At 56.6% G+C, this 21,743-nt stretch overlaps 6 protein-coding genes across 6 annotated transcripts; all 6 read right to left on the bottom strand.

Moving 5' to 3' along the window:
* Positions 1-942: 942 nt before the first annotated feature.
* Positions 943-2,001, bottom strand: LOC129207278 (inositol 1,4,5-trisphosphate receptor-interacting protein-like 1). The gene has a single exon (XM_054827961.1). It carries the CDS (start codon positions 1,999-2,001, stop codon positions 943-945), a length of 1,059 nt encoding a protein of 352 aa, XP_054683936.1.
* A 3,328-nt stretch (positions 2,002-5,329) lies between these two features.
* LOC129207236 (inositol 1,4,5-trisphosphate receptor-interacting protein-like 1) lies at positions 5,330-6,895 on the bottom strand. The gene has a single exon (XM_054827907.1). It carries the CDS (start codon positions 6,893-6,895, stop codon positions 5,330-5,332), a length of 1,566 nt encoding a protein of 521 aa, XP_054683882.1.
* Positions 6,896-8,982: 2,087 nt separating this feature from the next.
* Positions 8,983-10,548, bottom strand: LOC129207242 (inositol 1,4,5-trisphosphate receptor-interacting protein-like 1). Its single transcript, XM_054827912.1, has one exon. The coding sequence runs from the start codon at positions 10,546-10,548 to the stop codon at positions 8,983-8,985; it is 1,566 nt and encodes a 521-aa protein (XP_054683887.1).
* A 2,087-nt stretch (positions 10,549-12,635) lies between these two features.
* LOC129207234 (inositol 1,4,5-trisphosphate receptor-interacting protein-like 1) lies at positions 12,636-14,201 on the bottom strand. The gene has a single exon (XM_054827904.1). The coding sequence runs from the start codon at positions 14,199-14,201 to the stop codon at positions 12,636-12,638; it is 1,566 nt and encodes a 521-aa protein (XP_054683879.1).
* A 2,087-nt stretch (positions 14,202-16,288) lies between these two features.
* Positions 16,289-17,854, bottom strand: LOC129207241 (inositol 1,4,5-trisphosphate receptor-interacting protein-like 1). Its single transcript, XM_054827911.1, has one exon. It carries the CDS (start codon positions 17,852-17,854, stop codon positions 16,289-16,291), a length of 1,566 nt encoding a protein of 521 aa, XP_054683886.1.
* Positions 17,855-19,941: 2,087 nt separating this feature from the next.
* LOC129207239 (inositol 1,4,5-trisphosphate receptor-interacting protein-like 1) lies at positions 19,942-21,507 on the bottom strand. Its single transcript, XM_054827910.1, has one exon. The coding sequence runs from the start codon at positions 21,505-21,507 to the stop codon at positions 19,942-19,944; it is 1,566 nt and encodes a 521-aa protein (XP_054683885.1).
* Between the last annotated feature and the right edge of the window lie 236 nt (positions 21,508-21,743).

The following is a 21,743-nucleotide window of genomic DNA, read 5'->3' as shown; positions in this document are numbered from 1 at the left end:
ACAGTCTGCTCCAGCATGGTTTCCCCATGGGGTCACAAGTCCTGCCAGAAAACCTGCTCCAGCGTGGGGTCCTCTTCTCAGGATCACAGGTCACTGCTCCAGTTTAGACCTCCATGGGCTGCAGGGGGGCAACCTGCTTCCCCATGGTCTTCACTACAGGATGCAGGTGAATCTCTGCTCTGCACTCATGGTACTTGTCCCCTGTGCAAAGGGCTCCCTTCTCGGAAAGCCTGATATCTGATATCTGCCTCACTGAGGTCGCCAAGCGCAATGCCCTCGGGCGCCCTGGGCTTGGATTGCCTCAAGCTCCGCCGGCAGCCACTTCAGCCTCCCTATGGCGTATAAGAAACATGCAGAGCTGTGGCGGGCCATCGGTTAGTCTAATTTCCCCAGCGCAGGAGCACGGACAGACGGGGGAGCCTCCTTTACAGAATCAGTGAAACCAGAGCCCACTGCGTCAGCTCTTCTGCAAAACGCTCCCCGACTCTGCGGCAGCTGAGCAGTCAGCACCCTTTGCCCGCGTTCCCCAACAAAGCGATGCACAGACACTCACAGACTCAGTGTTTTTTCCAGCAAGACATTTATTGGACTATTTGAACAGAGTAAAGCTCCTGGCAGGAATGGATGCTCTCGAAGAGCTCCTCCACCATCAGGAACGATTCTGGCAGGACCAGGAGGCGCTTGTCCAAAATTCTGACCGCGTCCAGTGCAACACTCCTTCCTCCTTCCTTCTAGAGCTGCCCTCCTTGCTGCTGGTGGCTGGCTGACGGCTCCTTGTCCTGAGCCACCAGCAGAACCCAAAGAGCAGGACCAGGACTCCAGCGACAGCCCAGAACTTCCACTGCTGCAAGGCAGCGAAGAGTAGGGCTCCCCAGGCCACGCCGCTCTGCTCTTGGCTCCTCTGCTCCAGGCTCCTAGTCTGCTGGTAACAACTGCCTCCGCCTAGTCGATGCTCATGAAGTTGTCCAGGTTGCCTTGCTGCACTCCAAATATCAGCTCAATCAGGAAGGATCTCTCCAAGACATTTGTGATTAGGAGCGTGCAGGAGCGGCTACAGGGCAGCACTCTTAGCCTGAATTTAGAGGACACAAGCAGAAGCTCCCAGGCTTTTGTCAGGAGTTCTTGGAACCAGCGGGCAGTTTTCTCTATATCTAGGTAGGAACCGGTGCAGAGGGTGCGTAGGAGGCTGGGACCCTGATATTTCTTCAGCTCCTCCTCGGGGTGGTGGAGGAAGCACAGCATGTCTCCCACCAGCCGCTCCCTCATGCAGGTACAGATCAGCTCCACGCGGAGGAATGAGTTCTTCACTGGTAGCTCCCCTGCAGTGCTCAGCTCCAGGTGGAAGGCATGTCCTTGTGGGGGCTTCAGGGGTACCAGCAAGCGGAAGACAGCATCCTCCTTTTGAGGACTCCAGATTTTGATGTGTCTGCTCAGCGTGATGGTTGGCTGCAGTTGTGGCACAAAATCTTTCTTGGACAGCGTTTGGCATGCACACAGAAGCTTGTCCACCAAGTTCCTAAAGAATATGGACCTGCAGGGCAGATCCTGCATATTCTCCTGCAAGCGATTTTTCAAAAATCGTCCCACATTCAATGAAACAGAGAGGTTTTCTTCTTCCTTCCCCTCCTTATACTCTGTGTTTATGGACCTGCACTCCTTGCTGCTGCTGGCTGACTGATGGCTTCTTTTCCCAAGCAACCAGCAGAGCCCAAACAGCACGACCAGGACCCCAGCAATGGCCCAGAACTGCCAGTGCTGCAAGGCAGCAAAGAGCAGGGCTCCCCAGGTCACGCCGCTCTGCTCCTGAGTCCTCTGCTCCATGATGCTCTGCTTCAGGCTCCTCTGCTCCAGCTCCTGCAGCAGCCGAGTCATCTCCCGGCTCAGATGCTCCGCACGCTGCTCCATGCGCTCGCACGTGGCCTCATCCAGCTCATCACCCACCATCTGCGGGCACTGGATGATGCTTTGCACAAGCAGGGCGAAGAATTTTGCGATAGCCATGGCCTGCAGGAGGAGGGAGAGAAGGGCTTCAGTGGGGCTGGGAGGGAGGGATCTGGAGATGGGAAGCAGGGAGGGGAGCTGGGGGCAGGTAGGAGAGGGGGCGAGGCAGCTGGGAGGCAGCAAGGCGGCGGCGGCGGCGGCACCGTGCCCTGCCCAAGGCGCTCCCGCAAGCGGCTGGTCCCTTGATGCAGGGCGAGAACCCACCACCCCCGGGGGCCTGCGTTTCTGCCCCAGCCCTCGTCCAGCCCAGCCTCCCCCCGTGTGTGTGCACTCACCGCTGGCCCAGGCTGCACTGGGCAGCGCTGCCTGCTGGTGCCCTTTATAACCACCCCCATTGTGATGTGTCCCCTGTGCTGTCACAGGCGCAGGAGCGCATCACAGGCATGTCCACCGGCCAGCCACGTCCTGCAGCCCCACTCTGTCCCAAGACATTTTCCCTAACATCCAATCTAAAGCTCCCTTGGTGCCACTCGAGGCTGTTTCCTCTCTTCCTATCATTTGTCACTTGGGAAAAGAGACTGACACTCACCTCACCACCACCTCCTTTTGGGCAATTATAGGGAGTGATAAGCTCTCCCCTTGGCCTCCTGTTCTCAGGATTAATCAACCCCAGTTCCCTCAGGCGCTCCTCATAAGACTTGTTCTCTAGACCTTTCACCAGCTTTGCTGCTCTTCTTGGACACACTCCAGCACGTCAATGTCTTGTGGTGACAAACTGAACACAGTACTGGAGGCGTGGCCTCAGCAGCGCCAAGCGGAGAGGGGTGGTCACTCCCCTAGTCCTGCTGGCCACGCTATTTCTGATACAAATGAGGTTGCTATTGCCCTCTTGGCCACCTGGGCACAGTGCTGGCTATCGACCAACACCCCCAGGTCCTTTTCCGCCAGGCAGCTTTCCAACCACTCTTCCCCAAGCCTGTAGCGTGTTGCATGGGGTTGTTGTGAGCCAAGTGCAGAGCCCTTTTAAAGCTCGTACAGTTGGCCTCGACTCATCACCGATCCAGCCTCTCCAGGTCCTTCTGTAGAACCTTTCTACCCTCAAACAGATCAATAACTTCCGGCCAACTGGGTGTCGTCTGAAAACTTCCTGAGGGTGCACTCGATCCCCTATCCAGGTCTTTGATAAAGATATAAAGAGAAGTGGCCCCAGTACTGAGCCCCACAGAACACCACGTGTGACCAGCCACCGACTGGATTTAACTCCGTTCACCACAACTCCCGCTCATGGATCTAAGAGCATTGTGCAATCGCTTCTTGAATACCACCAGGCTCGGGGCCATGACCGTTTCCTGGGGGGAGCTTGTTCTACTGCTTGACCACCCTCTCAGTGAAGAACTTTTTCCTAATATCCAATCTGAACTGCCTTTGACACAGCTTTAAGCCATTGCTTTGCTTAGATCCCAGAGAAGAGATCGGCACCTCCCTCTCCACTCCCCATCCTACGGAAGTTGTAGACAGCAGTGAGGTCACCCCTCAGGCTCCTCTCCTCTAAGCTGAATAAACCCGGTGTCCTCAGCCATGCCTCATGAGGGCATGCCGGCTAGTGCTTTCACCTTCTTTCTTGCCCTCCTTTGGACACCTTCGAATGTTTTTGTATCCTTCTTACATTGTGGAGCCCAAAGCTGCACACAGTACTTGAGGTGACGCTGCACCAGTACTGAGTATAGTGGGTCAGTCCCTGCTTTCGACAGGCCGGCTATACTGTGCCTTACGTACCTCAGGAGATGGTTGGCCCTTTTGGCTGCCAGGGCACGTTGTTGACTCTAAGGAGCTTACCATCAACAAACACCCCCCCCAGATCCCTTTCCAGAGGCCACACACTTTCATTTGCTGCCAAAGTTCCTGATGGTCCTTCCCTACAACTGGGAGGACAGCGGAGAATACTAGCTGTGCTCCTGATCCCTTTACCAATCTCCCTGAGGCCCTGACGTCTCCCCTCCTTTACATACAGCACTGCCCCTCCGCCTCGCCTGCCCTGCCTCTCTCTCCTGAAGAGCCTATAACCGCCCATCACAGCACTCCAGTCACAGGACTCTTCCCAAGAAGTCTCACTTCTGCCCATGATTTTGCAGCTCTGGGACTGAGCCAAGGCCTCTACTTTGCCCTGTCTATTCCTCACCCCACGTGCATTAGTGTACAAACATTTCAAAATCTCAAAAGCTTTCTTTAACCTTGCTGCATGTGTTAAGTCTCCCTTCTTAAGGAGGTGGGAACCTGAGCTTGCAGGTCACAAGAGGGTATAGTGAATGAGGCTCGTTCTTGTACAGGAGCCAGAGCAGCCAGAGCCCTGCTCCGCAGTCGTGCCACTTGTCCCCTGTGCAAAGGGCTCGCCACTTGGACGGCATGCTACTTACCTCACTGCGGTTGCCCAAGAGCAACGCTGTCGGGCTCCCAGGGCTCAGTTTGCGTAGGGCTCCCAAGGTAGCCAATTCAGGCTCCCTGCAGCACACAGGCAATGGAGGCGCACAGCTGTGGAGGGTGAGAAATTATTCCGATTGTCCCAACGCAGGAGCACGGACAGGTGGAGGAGCCTCAGTTACAGAATCAGTGAAACCAGAGCCCGCTGCGTCAGCTCTTCTGCAAAACGCTCCCTGACACTGTGGCAGCTGAGCAGTCAGCACCCTTTGCCCGCGTTCCCCAACAAAGCAATGCACAGACACTCACAGATGCAGCGTTTGTTCAAACACGCCATTTATTGGAAACTTTGCACAGAATAAAGGTCCAGAAGGAATGGACTCTCTTGAAGAGGGAGGGCGGTAACTGTCCAGGTGGTATGGTCTCTGTCACAAGGCTCCTTGCAACGGCCTCTTCAGCCGCATCGCGACCCACTCCCCAGAGTGTGCTTGTGCTGTAAAGGTGCGGCAGCAATCTCCACTGCCGACTGAGCAGCGTGTTCTCTGTGACCGGCATGCTCAGTTCTGTAGCATCCTCTCCCCAGGGTGTGTCTAGGATGGGTAGATTCTCCACGCGGACCCACTGAACACACAGAGGCACATCAACGGTGCCTGTCGCTTGGTCCCTGCACAGCTGGAGCTGCCAGCAAGAGTTTCTGGACCCGTGTGACATGGCCATCCTGTTTGCAGTCAGCGAGAGGGGAAAGCAGGGCGAAACTCATCTTCTTTGTAGCCACTGTGGTCATCACCGTCTGCTGCGCTGGGGGGACCGTTGAGAGGAGAACGCTGCCGCTCTTGGCAGAGGGCTGCCGCGCAGGGTTTTCCCTTTCCTTTCTGTGTCCTGCATTCTCCCCTCCTTTTCCCTCCTGTATGAGGTAGTTGTCTGCCATCAGCCATGAGGCCCACAAACGCAGCTCTGTGCGTGAAGACCTCTTTCAGTGTCCGTAGAAGAGCAGTCTAGTAAGCCGATCTTGCAGCTCATCGAATTCACGCAGCGCCTTGGCATGGGCAGCCGGATCCTGCGCCAGGTGCTGGAAGAGGTTGAATGGCTCAGCCATTCGGAAGGCTGGGGGCAAGAGGATCTCCTCGGGCATGTTCTCATTGCCAAAGAAGAAGTGGTCGAGGTGTTTCTTCTCCAGGCAGCAGTGCGGGTACCGCATGATATCCTCCAGTCGCAGCAGGAAATGCCTCCTGCGCCAGCATGACAGGGGTATGGTGATCAGGAGGTGCATCATAGCAGTCTTGAAGGTATAGGTGGAAAAGCCTGTGCCCACCAGGATGCGGGCGCAGAGCTGCAGGCATTTGAGGTGGAAGCTGTCATGCGGGGCCTGCTTGGCTATATAGCTGAAGAACTTCACCTCTGCCACAGCGTAGCTCTCTGGCCACGTCGTGCTTGAGGCGTAGATGGCCTCTGTAGTCTGGCTGCTCAGGAAGATGTCCGAGTCGCCTTGCTGCACCCCAAAGATCATCTCAACAAAGAGGGTTCTCCTGGACGCACTTGTCAGCTGCAGCTTGCAGGAGCGGCTGGAGGGCAGCACCTTCATATGGTAGTGACGCGACTGAGGCAAAACCACCCAGGCTGACCTCACAGAGTTCTGGAACCAGCAGGCAGTCTTCTCCACATCTAGGTAGGAGTCAGTGCAGAGGGTGCGTAGGAGGCTGGGACCCTGATTTCTCCTCAGCTCCTCCTCAGAGTGGTGGAGGAAGCACAGCATGTTCTTCACCAGCTTCTCCCTTGCGCAGGTGCACTCCAGCTCCACACGGACACAGGAGTCCTTTGCTGGCATATCGCCTGCAGTGCTCATCTCCAGGTGGAAGGCATGCCCTTGCGGGGGCTTCAGGGGCATGAGCAGGCAATAGACAGCGTCATCCTCATGGGGACTCCAACCTTCGAAGGTGCTGCCCACCCTGATGCCTGGCTGCAGCATCGGGAAGAAACTATTTGAGAAGAGTTCTTGGAAGACACGGAGGAGGTCGCCCACCAGCTCCTGCACCACCCGGCTCCTGTAGGACAGGTTCTGCACTGGCCACTGGATGCGCTTTGCAAAAATCCTGCCCAGATCCCTCTCATCATCAGGATCTTCTCCTTCACTTTCTTCATCCTCCTGCTCCTCTTCCTCCTCCAGCTGCTCCCTGTCGCTGTTGGAGCTCTCCTCGTCACTGCTGTTGTCTGCCTCATGGCTCCTTTTCCTGAGCAACCAGCAGAGCCCGAACAGCACGACCAGGACCCCAGCAATGGCCCAGAACTGCCAGTGCTGCAAGGCAGCAAAGAGCAGGGCTCCCCAGGTCACGCCGCTCTGCTCCTGAGTCCTCTGCTCCATGATGCTCTGCTCCAGGCTCCTCTGCTCCAGCTCCTGCAGCAGCCGAGTCATCTCCCGGCTCAGATGCTCCGCACGCTGCTCCATGCGCTCGCGCGTGGCCTCATCCAGCTCATCACCCACCATCTGCGGGCACTGGATGATGCTTTGCACAAGCAGGGCGAAGAATTTTGCGATAGCCATGGCCTGCAGGAGGAGGGAGAGAAGGGCTTCAGTGGGGCTGGGAGGGAGGGATCTGGAGATGGGGAGCAGGGAGGGGATCAACTTCGTGGCCCTCCTCTGGACTCGCCCCAACACTTCAATGTCTGTCTTGTACTGGGGACCCCAGAGCTTGATGCAGTACTCCAGGTGGGGTCTCACAAGAGCAGAGTAGAGGGGCAGAATCACCTCCCTCGGCCTGCTGGCCACGCTGGTTTTGATGCAGCCCAGGATACGGTTGGCTTTCTGGGCTGCAAGCGCACATTGCCGGCTCCTGTTGAGCTTCTCATCAATCAACAGCCCCAAGTCCTTCTCCTCAGAGCTGCTCTCAATCCTTTCTCCGCCCAGGCTGTAGTTGTGCGTGGGATTGTGCCGACCCACGTGCAGGACCTTGCACTTGGCCTTGTTGAACTTCAGGCAGTTCGCACGGGCCCACCTCTCAAGCCTGTCAAGGTCCCGCTGGATGGCTTCCCTTCCCTCCAGCGTGTCGACCGCACCACAAAGCGTGGTGACGTCGGCAAACTTGCTGAGGGTGCACTCCATCCCACTGTCCATGTCGCCAACAAAGATGTTCAACAGTGCCGGTCCCAGTACCGACCCCTGAGGAACACCACTCGTCACTGATCTCCACGCGGACGTTGAGCCGTTGACCATGACTCTTTGAGCGCGACCATCCAGCCAATTCCTCATCCACTGAGTGGTCCATCCGTCCAATCCATGTGTCTCCAATTTAGAGACAAGGATGTCATGTGGGACAGTGTCAAATGCTTTGCATAAGTCCAGGCAGATGATGTCTGTCACTCTTTCCTCGTCCACCAATGCTGTAACCCCATCACAGAAGGTCACCAAATTTGCTAGGCATGATTTGCCCTTAGTGAAGCCGTGTTGGCTGTGACCAGTCACCTCCTTGTTTTCCATGTGCCTGAGCATAGTTGCCAGGAGGATCTGCTCCACGATCTCGCCAGGACCAGAGGTGAGACTGACCAGTCTATAGTTCTATATTCTCTTAATATAAGAATGTTAAAGAGAACTGGCCCCAGTACTGAGCCTTGGGGAACACCACTTGTGAGCAGCAGGCAGAGGGAGCAGTGAGTGAATTCTTTATTCTGCTTTGCCTGGGCGTGTAGCTCTTGCTTTACCTACTAAACTGTCCTCTCTCAGCCCACAAGTTTTCCTGCTTGTAGCCTTCAGATGCTCTCCACCATCCCACTGGGGAAAGTGATGGAGCAGCTGCCTGCTGGGATTAACACACTACACCTGGGAAGGCAAAGCCCAGTGAATCATGAAAGCAGAGCCCACTGCATCAGCTCCTCTGCAAAATGCTCCCTGACTCTGTGGCAGCTCGGCCAACAGCAACCTATGGCCAGGTTCCACAGCAAAGTGATGCACAGACACTCACAGATGCAGCGTTTGTTCAAAGAATGGATTTACTGACATCTTTGCACGTGGTAAACCTCCTGGAGGGAATGGACTCTCCGAAGAGGGAGGCTGGTCGCTGTCCAGGTGGTAACGTGAGTCTCTGCCACAAGGCTCCTTGCAACGGCCTCTTCAGCCGCATCGCGACCCACTCCCCAGAGTGTGCTTGTGCTGTAAAGGAAAGGTGCGGCAGCAATCTCCACTGCCGACTGAGCAGTGTGTTCTCTGTGACCAGCATGCTCAGTTCTGTAGCATCCTCTCCCCGGGGTGTGTCTAGGATGGGTAGATTCTCCACGCGGACCCACTGAACACACAGAGGCACATCAACGGTGCCTGTCGCTTGGTCCCTGCACAGCTGGAGCTGCCAGCAAGAGTTTCTGGACCCGTGTGACATGGCCATCCTGTTTGCAGTCAGCGAGAGGGGAAAGCAGGGCGAAACTCATCTTCTTTGTAGCCACTGTGGTCATCACAAGCTGCTGCGCTGGGGGGACCGTTGAGAGGAGAACGCTGCCGCTCTTGGCAGAGGGCTGCCACGCAGGGTTTTCCCTTTCCTTTCTGTGTCCTGCATTCTCCCCTCCTTTTCCCTCCTGTATGAGGTAGTTGTCTGCCATCAGCCATGAGGCCCACAAACGCAGCTCTGTGCGTGAAGACCTCTTTCAGTGTCCGTAGAAGAGCAGTCTAGTAAGCCGATCTTGCAGCTCATCGAATTCACGCAGCGCCTTGGCATGGGCAGCCGGATCCTGCGCCAGGTGCTGGAAGAGGTTGAATGGCTCAGCCATTCGGAAGGCTGGGGGCAAGAGGATCTCCTCGGGCATGTTCTCATTGCCAAAGAAGAAGTGGTCGAGGTGTTTCTTCTCCAGGCAGCAGTGCGGGTACCGCATGATATCCTCCAGTCGCAGCAGGAAATGCCTCCTGCGCCAGCATGACAGGGGTATGGTGATCAGGAGGTGCATCATAGCAGTCTTGAAGGTATAGGTGGAAAAGCCTGTGCCCACCAGGATGCGGGCGCAGAGCTGCAGGCATTTGAGGTGGAAGCTGTCATGCGGGGCCTGCTTGGCTATATAGCTGAAGAACTTCACCTCTGCCACAGCGTAGCTCTCTGGCCACGTCGTGCTTGAGGCGTAGATGGCCTCTGTAGTCTGGCTGCTCAGGAAGATGTCCGAGTCGCCTTGCTGCACCCCAAAGATCATCTCAACAAAGAGGGTTCTCCTGGACGCACTTGTCAGCTGCAGCTTGCAGGAGCGGCTGGAGGGCAGCACCTTCATATGGTAGTGACGCGACTGAGGCAAAACCACCCAGGCTGACCTCACAGAGTTCTGGAACCAGCAGGCAGTCTTCTCCACATCTAGGTAGGAGTCGGTGCAGAGGGTGCATAGGAGGCTGGGACCCTGATTTCTCCTCAGCTCCTCCTCAGAGTGGTGGAGGAAGCACAGCATGTTCTTCACCAGCTTCTCCCTTGCGCAGGTGCACTCCAGCTCCACACGGACACAGGAGTCCTTTGCTGGCATATCGCCTGCAGTGCTCATCTCCAGGTGGAAGGCATGCCCTTGCGGGGGCTTCAGGGGCATGAGCAGGCAATAGACAGCGTCATCCTCATGGGGACTCCAACCTTCGAAGGTGCTGCCCACCCTGATGCCTGGCTGCAGCATCGGGAAGAAACTATTTGAGAAGAGTTCTTGGAAGACACGGAGGAGGTCGCCCACCAGCTCCTGCACCACCCGGCTCCTGTAGGACAGGTTCTGCACTGGCCACTGGATGCGCTTTGCAAAAATCCTGCCCAGATCCCTCTCATCATCAGGATCTTCTCCTTCACTTTCTTCATCCTCCTGCTCCTCTTCCTCCTCCAGCTGCTCCCTGTCGCTGTTGGAGCTCTCCTCGTCACTGCTGTTGTCTGCCTCATGGCTCCTTTTCCTGAGCAACCAGCAGAGCCCGAACAGCACGACCAGGACCCCAGCAATGGCCCAGAACTGCCAGTGCTGCAAGGCAGCAAAGAGCAGGGCTCCCCAGGTCACGCCGCTCTGCTCCTGAGTCCTCTGCTCCATGATGCTCTGCTCCAGGCTCCTCTGCTCCAGCTCCTGCAGCAGCCGAGTCATCTCCCGGCTCAGATGCTCCGCACGCTGCTCCATGCGCTCGCGCGTGGCCTCATCCAGCTCATCACCCACCATCTGCGGGCACTGGATGATGCTTTGCACAAGCAGGGCGAAGAATTTTGCGATAGCCATGGCCTGCAGGAGGAGGGAGAGAAGGGCTTCAGTGGGGCTGGGAGGGAGGGATCTGGAGATGGGGAGCAGGGAGGGGATCAACTTCGTGGCCCTCCTCTGGACTCGCCCCAACACTTCAATGTCTGTCTTGTACTGGGGACCCCAGAGCTTGATGCAGTACTCCAGGTGGGGTCTCACAAGAGCAGAGTAGAGGGGCAGAATCACCTCCCTCGGCCTGCTGGCCACGCTGGTTTTGATGCAGCCCAGGATACGGTTGGCTTTCTGGGCTGCAAGCGCACATTGCCGGCTCCTGTTGAGCTTCTCATCAATCAACAGCCCCAAGTCCTTCTCCTCAGAGCTGCTCTCAATCCATTCTCCGCCCAGGCTGTAGTTGTGCGTGGGATTGTGCCGACCCACGTGCAAGACCTTGCACTTGGCCTTGTTGAACTTCAGGCAGTTCGCACGGGCCCACCTCTCAAGCCTGTCAAGGTCCCGCTGGATGGCTTCCCTTCCCTCCAGCGTGTCGACCGCACCACAAAGCGTGGTGACGTCGGCAAACTTGCTGAGGGTGCGCTCCATCCCACTGTCCATGTCGCCAACAAAGATGTTCAACAGTGCCGGTCCCAGTACCGACCCCTGAGGAACACCACTCGTCACTGATCTCCACGCGGACGTTGAGCCGTTGGCCATGACTCTTTGAGCGCGACCATCCAGCCAATTCCTCATCCACTGAGTGGTCCATCCGTCCAATCCATGTGTCTCCAATTTAGAGACAAGGATGTCATGTGGGACAGTGTCAAATGCTTTGCATAAGTCCAGGCAGATGATGTCTGTCACTCTTTCCTCGTCCACCAATGCTGTAACCCCATCACAGAAGGTCACCAAATTTGCTAGGCATGATTTGCCCTTAGTGAAGCCGTGTTGGCTGTGACCAGTCACCTCCTTGTTTTCCATGTGCCTGAGCATAGTTGCCAGGAGGATCTGCTCCACGATCTCGCCAGGACCAGAGGTGAGACTGACCAGTCTATAGTTCTATATTCTCTTAATATAAGAATGTTAAAGAGAACTGGCCCCAGTACTGAGCCTTGGGGAACACCACTTGTGAGCAGCAGGCAGAGGGAGCAGTGAGTGAATTCTTTATTCTGCTTTGCCTGGGCGTGTAGCTCTTGCTTTACCTACTAAACTGTCCTCTCTCAGCCCACAAGTTTTCCCGCTTGTAGCCTTCAGATGCTCTCCACCATCCCACTGGGGAAAGTGATGGAGCAGCTGCCTGCTGGGATTAAGACACTACACCTGGGAAGGCAAAGCCCAGTGAATCATGAAAGCAGAGCCCACTGCATCAGCTCCTCTGCAAAATGCTCCCTGACTCTGTGGCAGCTCGGCCAACAGCAACCTATGGCCAGGTTCCACAGCAAAGTGATGCACAGACACTCACAGATGCAGCGTTTGTTCAAAGAATGGATTTACTGACATCTTTGCACGTGGTAAACCTCCTGGAGGGAATGGACTCTCCGAAGAGGGAGGCTGGTCGCTGTCCAGGTGGTAACGTGAGTCTCTGCCACAAGGCTCCTTGCAACGGCCTCTTCAGCCGCATCGCGACCCACTCCCCAGAGTGTGCTTGTGCTGTAAAGGAAAGGTGCGGCAGCAATCTCCACTGCCGACTGAGCAGCGTGTTCTCTGTGACCGGCATGCTCAGTTCTGTAGCATCCTCTCCCCAGGGTGTGTCTAGGATGGGTAGATTCTCCACGCGGACCCACTGAACACACAGAGGCACATCAACGGTGCCTGTCGCTTGGTCCCTGCACAGCTGGAGCTGCCAGCAAGAGTTTCTGGACCCGTGTGACATGGCCATCCTGTTTGCAGTCAGCGAGAGGGGAAAGCAGGGCGAAACTCATCTTCTTTGTAGCCACTGTGGTCATCACCGTCTGCTGTGCTGGGGGGACCGTTGAGAGGAGAACGCTGCCGCTCTTGGCAGAGGGCTGCCGCGCAGGGTTTTCCCTTTCCTTTCTGTGTCCTGCATTCTCCCCTCCTTTTCCCTCCTGTATGAGGTAGTTGTCTGCCATCAGCCATGAGGCCCACAAACGCAGCTCTGTGCGTGAAGACCTCTTTCAGTGTCCGTAGAAGAGCAGTCTAGTAAGCCGATCTTGCAGCTCATCGAATTCACGCAGCGCCTTGGCATGGGCAGCCGGATCCTGCGCCAGGTGCTGGAAGAGGTTGAATGGCTCAGCCATTCGGAAGGCTGGGGGCAAGAGGATCTCCTCGGGCATGTTCTCATTGCCAAAGAAGAAGTGGTCGAGGTGTTTCTTCTCCAGGCAGCAGTGCGGGTACCGCATGATATCCTCCAGTCGCAGCAGGAAATGCCTCCTGCGCCAGCATGACAGGGGTATGGTGATCAGGAGGTGCATCATAGCAGTCTTGAAGGTATAGGTGGAAAAGCCTGTGCCCACCAGGATGCGGGCGCAGAGCTGCAGGCATTTGAGGTGGAAGCTGTCATGCGGGGCCTGCTTGGCTATATAGCTGAAGAACTTCACCTCTGCCACAGCGTAGCTCTCTGGCCACGTCGTGCTTGAGGCGTAGATGGCCTCTGTAGTCTGGCTGCTCAGGAAGATGTCCGAGTCGCCTTGCTGCACCCCAAAGATCATCTCAACAAAGAGGGTTCTCCTGGACGCACTTGTCAGCTGCAGCTTGCAGGAGCTGCTGGAGGGCAGCACCTTCATATGGTAGTGACGCGACTGAGGCAAAACCACCCAGGCTGACCTCACAGAGTTCTGGAACCAGCAGGCAGTCTTCTCCACATCTAGGTAGGAGTCGGTGCAGAGGGTGCGTAGGAGGCTGGGACCCTGATTTCTCCTCAGCTCCTCCTCAGAGTGGTGGAGGAAGCACAGCATGTTCTTCACCAGCTTCTCCCTTGTGCAGGTGCACTCCAGCTCCACACGGACACAGGAGTCCTTTGCTGGCATATCCCCTGCAGTGCTCATCTCCAGGTGGAAGGCATGCCCTTGCGGGGGCTTCAGGGGCATGAGCAGGCAATAGACAGCGTCATCCTCATGGGGACTCCAACCTTCGAAGGTGCTGCCCACCCTGATGCCTGGCTGCAGCATCGGGAAGAAACTATTTGAGAAGAGTTCTTGGAAGACACGGAGGAGGTCGCCCACCAGCTCCTGCACCACCCGGCTCCTGTAGGACAGGTTCTGCACTGGCCACTGGATGCGCTTTGCAAAAATCCTGCCCAGATCCCTCTCATCATCAGGATCTTCTCCTTCACTTTCTTCATCCTCCTGCTCCTCTTCCTCCTCCAGCTGCTCCCTGTCGCTGTTGGAGCTCTCCTCGTCACTGCTGTTGTCTGCCTCATGGCTCCTTTTCCTGAGCAACCAGCAGAGCCCGAACAGCACGACCAGGACCCCAGCAATGGCCCAGAACTGCCAGTGCTGCAAGGCAGCAAAGAGCAGGGCTCCCCAGGTCACGCCGCTCTGCTCCTGAGTCCTCTGCTCCATGATGCTCTGCTCCAGGCTCCTCTGCTCCAGCTCCTGCAGCAGCCGAGTCATCTCCCGGCTCAGATGCTCCGCACGCTGCTCCATGCGCTCGCGCGTGGCCTCATCCAGCTCATCACCCACCATCTGCGGGCACTGGATGATGCTTTGCACAAGCAGGGCGAAGAATTTTGCGATAGCCATGGCCTGCAGGAGGAGGGAGAGAAGGGCTTCAGTGGGGCTGGGAGGGAGGGATCTGGAGATGGGGAGCAGGGAGGGGATCAACTTCGTGGCCCTCCTCTGGACTCGCCCCAACACTTCAATGTCTGTCTTGTACTGGGGACCCCAGAGCTTGATGCAGTACTCCAGGTGGGGTCTCACAAGAGCAGAGTAGAGGGGCAGAATCACCTCCCTCGGCCTGCTGGCCACGCTGGTTTTGATGCAGCCCAGGATACGGTTGGCTTTCTGGGCTGCAAGCGCACATTGCCGGCTCCTGTTGAGCTTCTCATCAATCAACAGCCCCAAGTCCTTCTCCTCAGAGCTGCTCTCAATCCATTCTCCGCCCAGGCTGTAGTTGTGCGTGGGATTGTGCCGACCCACGTGCAAGACCTTGCACTTGGCCTTGTTGAACTTCAGGCAGTTCGCACGGGCCCACCTCTCAAGCCTGTCAAGGTCCCGCTGGATGGCTTCCCTTCCCTCCAGCGTGTCGACCGCACCACAAAGCGTGGTGACGTCGGCAAACTTGCTGAGGGTGCGCTCCATCCCACTGTCCATGTCGCCAACAAAGATGTTCAACAGTGCCGGTCCCAGTACCGACCCCTGAGGAACACCACTCGTCACTGATCTCCACGCGGACGTTGAGCCGTTGGCCATGACTCTTTGAGCGCGACCATCCAGCCAATTCCTCATCCACTGAGTGGTCCATCCGTCCAATCCATGTGTCTCCAATTTAGAGACAAGGATGTCATGTGGGACAGTGTCAAATGCTTTGCATAAGTCCAGGCAGATGATGTCTGTCACTCTTTCCTCGTCCACCAATGCTGTAACCCCATCACAGAAGGTCACCAAATTTGCTAGGCATGATTTGCCCTTAGTGAAGCCGTGTTGGCTGTGACCAGTCACCTCCTTGTTTTCCATGTGCCTGAGCATAGTTGCCAGGAGGATCTGCTCCACGATCTCGCCAGGACCAGAGGTGAGACTGACCAGTCTATAGTTCTATATTCTCTTAATATAAGAATGTTAAAGAGAACTGGCCCCAGTACTGAGCCTTGGGGAACACCACTTGTGAGCAGCAGGCAGAGGGAGCAGTGAGTGAATTCTTTATTCTGCTTTGCCTGGGCGTGTAGCTCTTGCTTTACCTACTAAACTGTCCTCTCTCAGCCCACAAGTTTTCCCGCTTGTAGCCTTCAGATGCTCTCCACCATCCCACTGGGGAAAGTGATGGAGCAGCTGCCTGCTGGGATTAAGACACTACACCTGGGAAGGCAAAGCCCAGTGAATCATGAAAGCAGAGCCCACTGCATCAGCTCCTCTGCAAAATGCTCCCTGACTCTGTGGCAGCTCGGCCAACAGCAACCTATGGCCAGGTTCCACAGCAAAGTGATGCACAGACACTCACAGATGCAGCGTTTGTTCAAAGAATGGATTTACTGACATCTTTGCACGTGGTAAACCTCCTGGAGGGAATGGACTCTCCGAAGAGGGAGGCTGGTCGCTGTCCAGGTGGTAACGTGAGTCTCTGCCACAAGGCTCCTTGCAACGGCCTCTTCAGCCGCATCGCGACCCACTCCCCAGAGTGTGCTTGTGCTGTAAAGGAAAGGTGCGGCAGCAATCTCCACTGCCGACTGAGCAGCGTGTTCTCTGTGACCGGCATGCTCAGTTCTGTAGCATCCTCTCCCCAGGGTGTGTCTAGGATGGGTAGATTCTCCACGCGGACCCACTGAACACACAGAGGCACATCAACGGTGCCTGTCGCTTGGTCCCTGCACAGCTGGAGCTGCCAGCAAGAGTTTCTGGACCCGTGTGACATGGCCATCCTGTTTGCAGTCAGCGAGAGGGGAAAGCAGGGCGAAACTCATCTTCTTTGTAGCCACTGTGGTCATCACCGTCTGCTGTGCTGGGGGGACCGTTGAGAGGAGAACGCTGCCGCTCTTGGCAGAGGGCTGCCGCGCAGGGTTTTCCCTTTCCTTTCTGTGTCCTGCATTCTCCCCTCCTTTTCCCTCCTGTATGAGGTAGTTGTCTGCCATCAGCCATGAGGCCCACAAACGCAGCTCTGTGCGTGAAGACCTCTTTCAGTGTCCGTAGAAGAGCAGTCTAGTAAGCCGATCTTGCAGCTCATCGAATTCACGCAGCGCCTTGGCATGGGCAGCCGGATCCTGCGCCAGGTGCTGGAAGAGGTTGAATGGCTCAGCCATTCGGAAGGCTGGGGGCAAGAGGATCTCCTCGGGCATGTTCTCATTGCCAAAGAAGAAGTGGTCGAGGTGTTTCTTCTCCAGGCAGCAGTGCGGGTACCGCATGATATCCTCCAGTCGCAGCAGGAAATGCCTCCTGCGCCAGCATGACAGGGGTATGGTGATCAGGAGGTGCATCATAGCAGTCTTGAAGGTATAGGTGGAAAAGCCTGTGCCCACCAGGATGCGGGCGCAGAGCTGCAGGCATTTGAGGTGGAAGCTGTCATGCGGGGCCTGCTTGGCTATATAGCTGAAGAACTTCACCTCTGCCACAGCGTAGCTCTCTGGCCACGTCGTGCTTGAGGCGTAGATGGCCTCTGTAGTCTGGCTGCTCAGGAAGATGTCCGAGTCGCCTTGCTGCACCCCAAAGATCATCTCAACAAAGAGGGTTCTCCTGGACGCACTTGTCAGCTGCAGCTTGCAGGAGCGGCTGGAGGGCAGCACCTTCATATGGTAGTGACGCGACTGAGGCAAAACCACCCAGGCTGACCTCACAGAGTTCTGGAACCAGCAGGCAGTCTTCTCCACATCTAGGTAGGAGTCGGTGCAGAGGGTGCGTAGGAGGCTGGGACCCTGATTTCTCCTCAGCTCCTCCTCAGAGTGGTGGAGGAAGCACAGCATGTTCTTCACCAGCTTCTCCCTTGCGCAGGTGCACTCCAGCTCCACACGGACACAGGAGTCCTTTGCTGGCATATCGCCTGCAGTGCTCATCTCCAGGTGGAAGGCATGCCCTTGCGGGGGCTTCAGGGGCATGAGCAGGCAATAGACAGCGTCATCCTCATGGGGACTCCAACCTTCGAAGGTGCTGCCCACCCTGATGCCTGGCTGCAGCATCGGGAAGAAACTATTTGAGAAGAGTTCTTGGAAGACACGGAGGAGGTCGCCCACCAGCTCCTGCACCACCCGGCTCCTGTAGGACAGGTTCTGCACTGGCCACTGGATGCGCTTTGCAAAAATCCTGCCCAGATCCCTCTCATCATCAGGATCTTCTCCTTCACTTTCTTCATCCTCCTGCTCCTCTTCCTCCTCCAGCTGCTCCCTGTCGCTGTTGGAGCTCTCCTCGTCACTGCTGTTGTCTGCCTCATGGCTCCTTTTCCTGAGCAACCAGCAGAGCCCGAACAGCACGACCAGGACCCCAGCAATGGCCCAGAACTGCCAGTGCTGCAAGGCAGCAAAGAGCAGGGCTCCCCAGGTCACGCCGCTCTGCTCCTGAGTCCTCTGCTCCATGATGCTCTGCTCCAGGCTCCTCTGCTCCAGCTCCTGCAGCAGCCGAGTCATCTCCCGGCTCAGATGCTCCGCACGCTGCTCCATGCGCTCGCGCGTGGCCTCATCCAGCTCATCACCCACCATCTGCGGGCACTGGATGATGCTTTGCACAAGCAGGGCGAAGAATTTTGCGATAGCCATGGCCTGCAGGAGGAGGGAGAGAAGGGCTTCAGTGGGGCTGGGAGGGAGGGATCTGGAGATGGGGAGCAGGGAGGGGATCAACTTCGTGGCCCTCCTCTGGACTCGCCCCAACACTTCAATGTCTGTCTTGTACTGGGGACCCCAGAGCTTGATGCAGTACTCCAGGTGGGGTCTCACAAGAGCAGAGTAGAGGGGCAGAATCACCTCCCTCGGCCTGCTGGCCACGCTGGTTTTGATGCAGCCCAGGATACGGTTGGCTTTCTGGGCTGCAAGCGCACATTGCCGGCTCCTGTTGAGCTTCTCATCAATCAACAGCCCCAAGTCCTTCTCCTCAGAGCTGCTCTCAATCCATTCTCCGCCCAGGCTGTAGTTGTGCGTGGGATTGTGCCGACCCACGTGCAGGACCTTGCACTTGGCCTTGTTGAACTTCATGCAGTTCGCACGGGCCCACCTCTCAAGCCTGTCAAGGTCCCGCTGGATGGCTTCCCTTCCCTCCAGCGTGTCGACCGCACCACAAAGCGTGGTGACGTCGGCAAACTTGCTGAGGGTGCGCTCCATCCCACTGTCCATGTCGCCAACAAAGATGTTCAACAGTGCCGGTCCCAGTACCGACCCCTGAGGAACACCACTCGTCACTGATCTCCACGCGGACGTTGAGCCGTTGGCCATGACTCTTTGAGCGCGACCATCCAGCCAATTCCTCATCCACTGAGTGGTCCATCCGTCCAATCCATGTGTCTCCAATTTAGAGACAAGGATGTCATGTGGGACAGTGTCAAATGCTTTGCATAAGTCCAGGCAGATGATGTCTGTCACTCTTTCCTCGTCCACCAATGCTGTAACCCCATCACAGAAGGTCACCAAATTTGCTAGGCATGATTTGCCCTTAGTGAAGCCGTGTTGGCTGTGACCAGTCACCTCCTTGTTTTCCATGTGCCTGAGCATAGTTGCCAGGAGGATCTGCTCCACGATCTCGCCAGGACCAGAGGTGAGACTGACCAGTCTATAGTTCTATATTCTCTTAATATAAGAATGTTAAAGAGAACTGGCCCCAGTACTGAGCCTTGGGGAACACCACTTGTGAGCAGCAGGCAGAGGGAGCAGTGAGTGAATTCTTTATTCTGCTTTGCCTGGGCGTGTAGCTCTTGCTTTACCTACTAAACTGTCCTCTCTCAGCCCACAAGTTTTCCCGCTTGTAGCCTTCAGATGCTCTCCACCATCCCACTGGGGAAAGTGATGGAGCAGCTGCCTGCTGGGATTAAGACACTACACCTGGGAAGGCAAAGCCCAGTGAATCATGAAAGCAGAGCCCACTGCATCAGCTCCTCTGCAAAATGCTCCCTGACTCTGTGGCAGCTCGGCCAACAGCAACCTATGGCCAGGTTCCACAGCAAAGTGATGCACAGACACTCACAGATGCAGCGTTTGTTCAAAGAATGGATTTACTGACATCTTTGCACGTGGTAAACCTCCTGGAGGGAATGGACTCTCCGAAGAGGGAGGCTGGTCGCTGTCCAGGTGGTAACGTGAGTCTCTGCCACAAGGCTCCTTGCAACGGCCTCTTCAGCCGCATCGCGACCCACTCCCCAGAGTGTGCTTGTGCTGTAAAGGAAAGGTGCGGCAGCAATCTCCACTGCCGACTGAGCAGCGTGTTCTCTGTGACCGGCATGCTCAGTTCTGTAGCATCCTCTCCCCAGGGTGTGTCTAGGATGGGTAGATTCTCCACGCGGACCCACTGAACACACAGAGGCACATCAACGGTGCCTGTCGCTTGGTCCCTGCACAGCTGGAGCTGCCAGCAAGAGTTTCTGGACCCGTGTGACATGGCCATCCTGTTTGCAGTCAGCGAGAGGGGAAAGCAGGGCGAAACTCATCTTCTTTGTAGCCACTGTGGTCATCACCGTCTGCTGCGCTGGGGGGACCGTTGAGAGGAGAACGCTGCCGCTCTTGGCAGAGGGCTGCCGCGCAGGGTTTTCCCTTTCCTTTCTGTGTCCTGCATTCTCCCCTCCTTTTCCCTCCTGTATGAGGTAGTTGTCTGCCATCAGCCATGAGGCCCACAAACGCAGCTCTGTGCGTGAAGACCTCTTTCAGTGTCCGTAGAAGAGCAGTCTAGTAAGCCGATCTTGCAGCTCATCGAATTCACGCAGCGCCTTGGCATGGGCAGCCGGATCCTGCGCCAGGTGCTGGAAGAGGTTGAATGGCTCAGCCATTCGGAAGGCTGGGGGCAAGAGGATCTCCTCGGGCATGTTCTCATTGCCAAAGAAGAAGTGGTCGAGGTGTTTCTTCTCCAGGCAGCAGTGCGGGTACCGCATGATATCCTCCAGTCGCAGCAGGAAATGCCTCCTGCGCCAGCATGACAGGGGTATGGTGATCAGGAGGTGCATCATAGCAGTCTTGAAGGTATAGGTGGAAAAGCCTGTGCCCACCAGGATGCGGGCGCAGAGCTGCAGGCATTTGAGGTGGAAGCTGTCATGCAGGGCCTGCTTGGCTATATAGCTGAAGAACTTCACCTCTGCCACAGCGTAGCTCTCTGGCCACGTCGTGCTTGAGGCGTAGATGGCCTCTGTAGTCTGGCTGCTCAGGAAGATGTCCGAGTCGCCTTGCTGCACCCCAAAGATCATCTCAACAAAGAGGGTTCTCCTGGACGCACTTGTCAGCTGCAGCTTGCAGGAGCGGCTGGAGGGCAGCACCTTCATATGGTAGTGACGCGACTGAGGCAAAACCACCCAGGCTGACCTCACAGAGTTCTGGAACCAGCAGGCAGTCTTCTCCACATCTAGGTAGGAGTCGGTGCAGAGGGTGCGTAGGAGGCTGGGACCCTGATTTCTCCTCAGCTCCTCCTCAGAGTGGTGGAGGAAGCACAGCATGTTCTTCACCAGCTTCTCCCTTGCGCAGGTGCACTCCAGCTCCACACGGACACAGGAGTCCTTTGCTGGCATATCCCCTGCAGTGCTCATCTCCAGGTGGAAGGCATGCCCTTGCGGGGGCTTCAGGGGCATGAGCAGGCAATAGACAGCGTCATCCTCATGGGGACTCCAACCTTCGAAGGTGCTGCCCACCCTGATGCCTGGCTGCAGCATCGGGAAGAAACTATTTGAGAAGAGTTCTTGGAAGACACGGAGGAGGTCGCCCACCAGCTCCTGCACCACCCGGCTCCTGTAGGACAGGTTCTGCACTGGCCACTGGATGCGCTTTGCAAAAATCCTGCCCAGATCCCTCTCATCATCAGGATCTTCTCCTTCACTTTCTTCATCCTCCTGCTCCTCTTCCTCCTCCAGCTGCTCCCTGTCGCTGTTGGAGCTCTCCTCGTCACTGCTGTTGTCTGCCTCATGGCTCCTTTTCCTGAGCAACCAGCAGAGCCCGAACAGCACGACCAGGACCCCAGCAATGGCCCAGAACTGCCAGTGCTGCAAGGCAGCAAAGAGCAGGGCTCCCCAGGTCACGCCGCTCTGCTCCTGAGTCCTCTGCTCCATGATGCTCTGCTCCAGGCTCCTCTGCTCCAGCTCCTGCAGCAGCCGAGTCATCTCCCGGCTCAGATGCTCCGCACGCTGCTCCATGCGCTCGCGCGTGGCCTCATCCAGCTCATCACCCACCATCTGCGGGCACTGGATGATGCTTTGCACAAGCAGGGCGAAGAATTTTGCGATAGCCATGGCCTGCAGGAGGAGGGAGAGAAGGGCTTCAGTGGGGCTGGGAGGGAGGGATCTGGAGATGGGGAGCAGGGAGGGGATCAACTTCGTGGCCCTCCTCTGGACTCGCCCCAACACTTCAATGTCTGTCTTGTACTGGGGACCCCAGAGCTTGATGCAGTACTCCAGGTGGGGTCTCACAAGAGCAGAGTAGAGGGGCAGAATCACCTCCCTCGGCCTGCTGGCCACGCTGGTTTTGA

Source organism: Grus americana, chromosome 5, assembly GCF_028858705.1.
Source record: "Grus americana isolate bGruAme1 chromosome 5, bGruAme1.mat, whole genome shotgun sequence".
Classification (NCBI taxonomy): domain Eukaryota; kingdom Metazoa; phylum Chordata; class Aves; order Gruiformes; family Gruidae; genus Grus; species Grus americana.
Note: the sequence above shows the minus strand (reverse complement) of the source record. Positions and strands in the feature narration are given on the sequence as shown.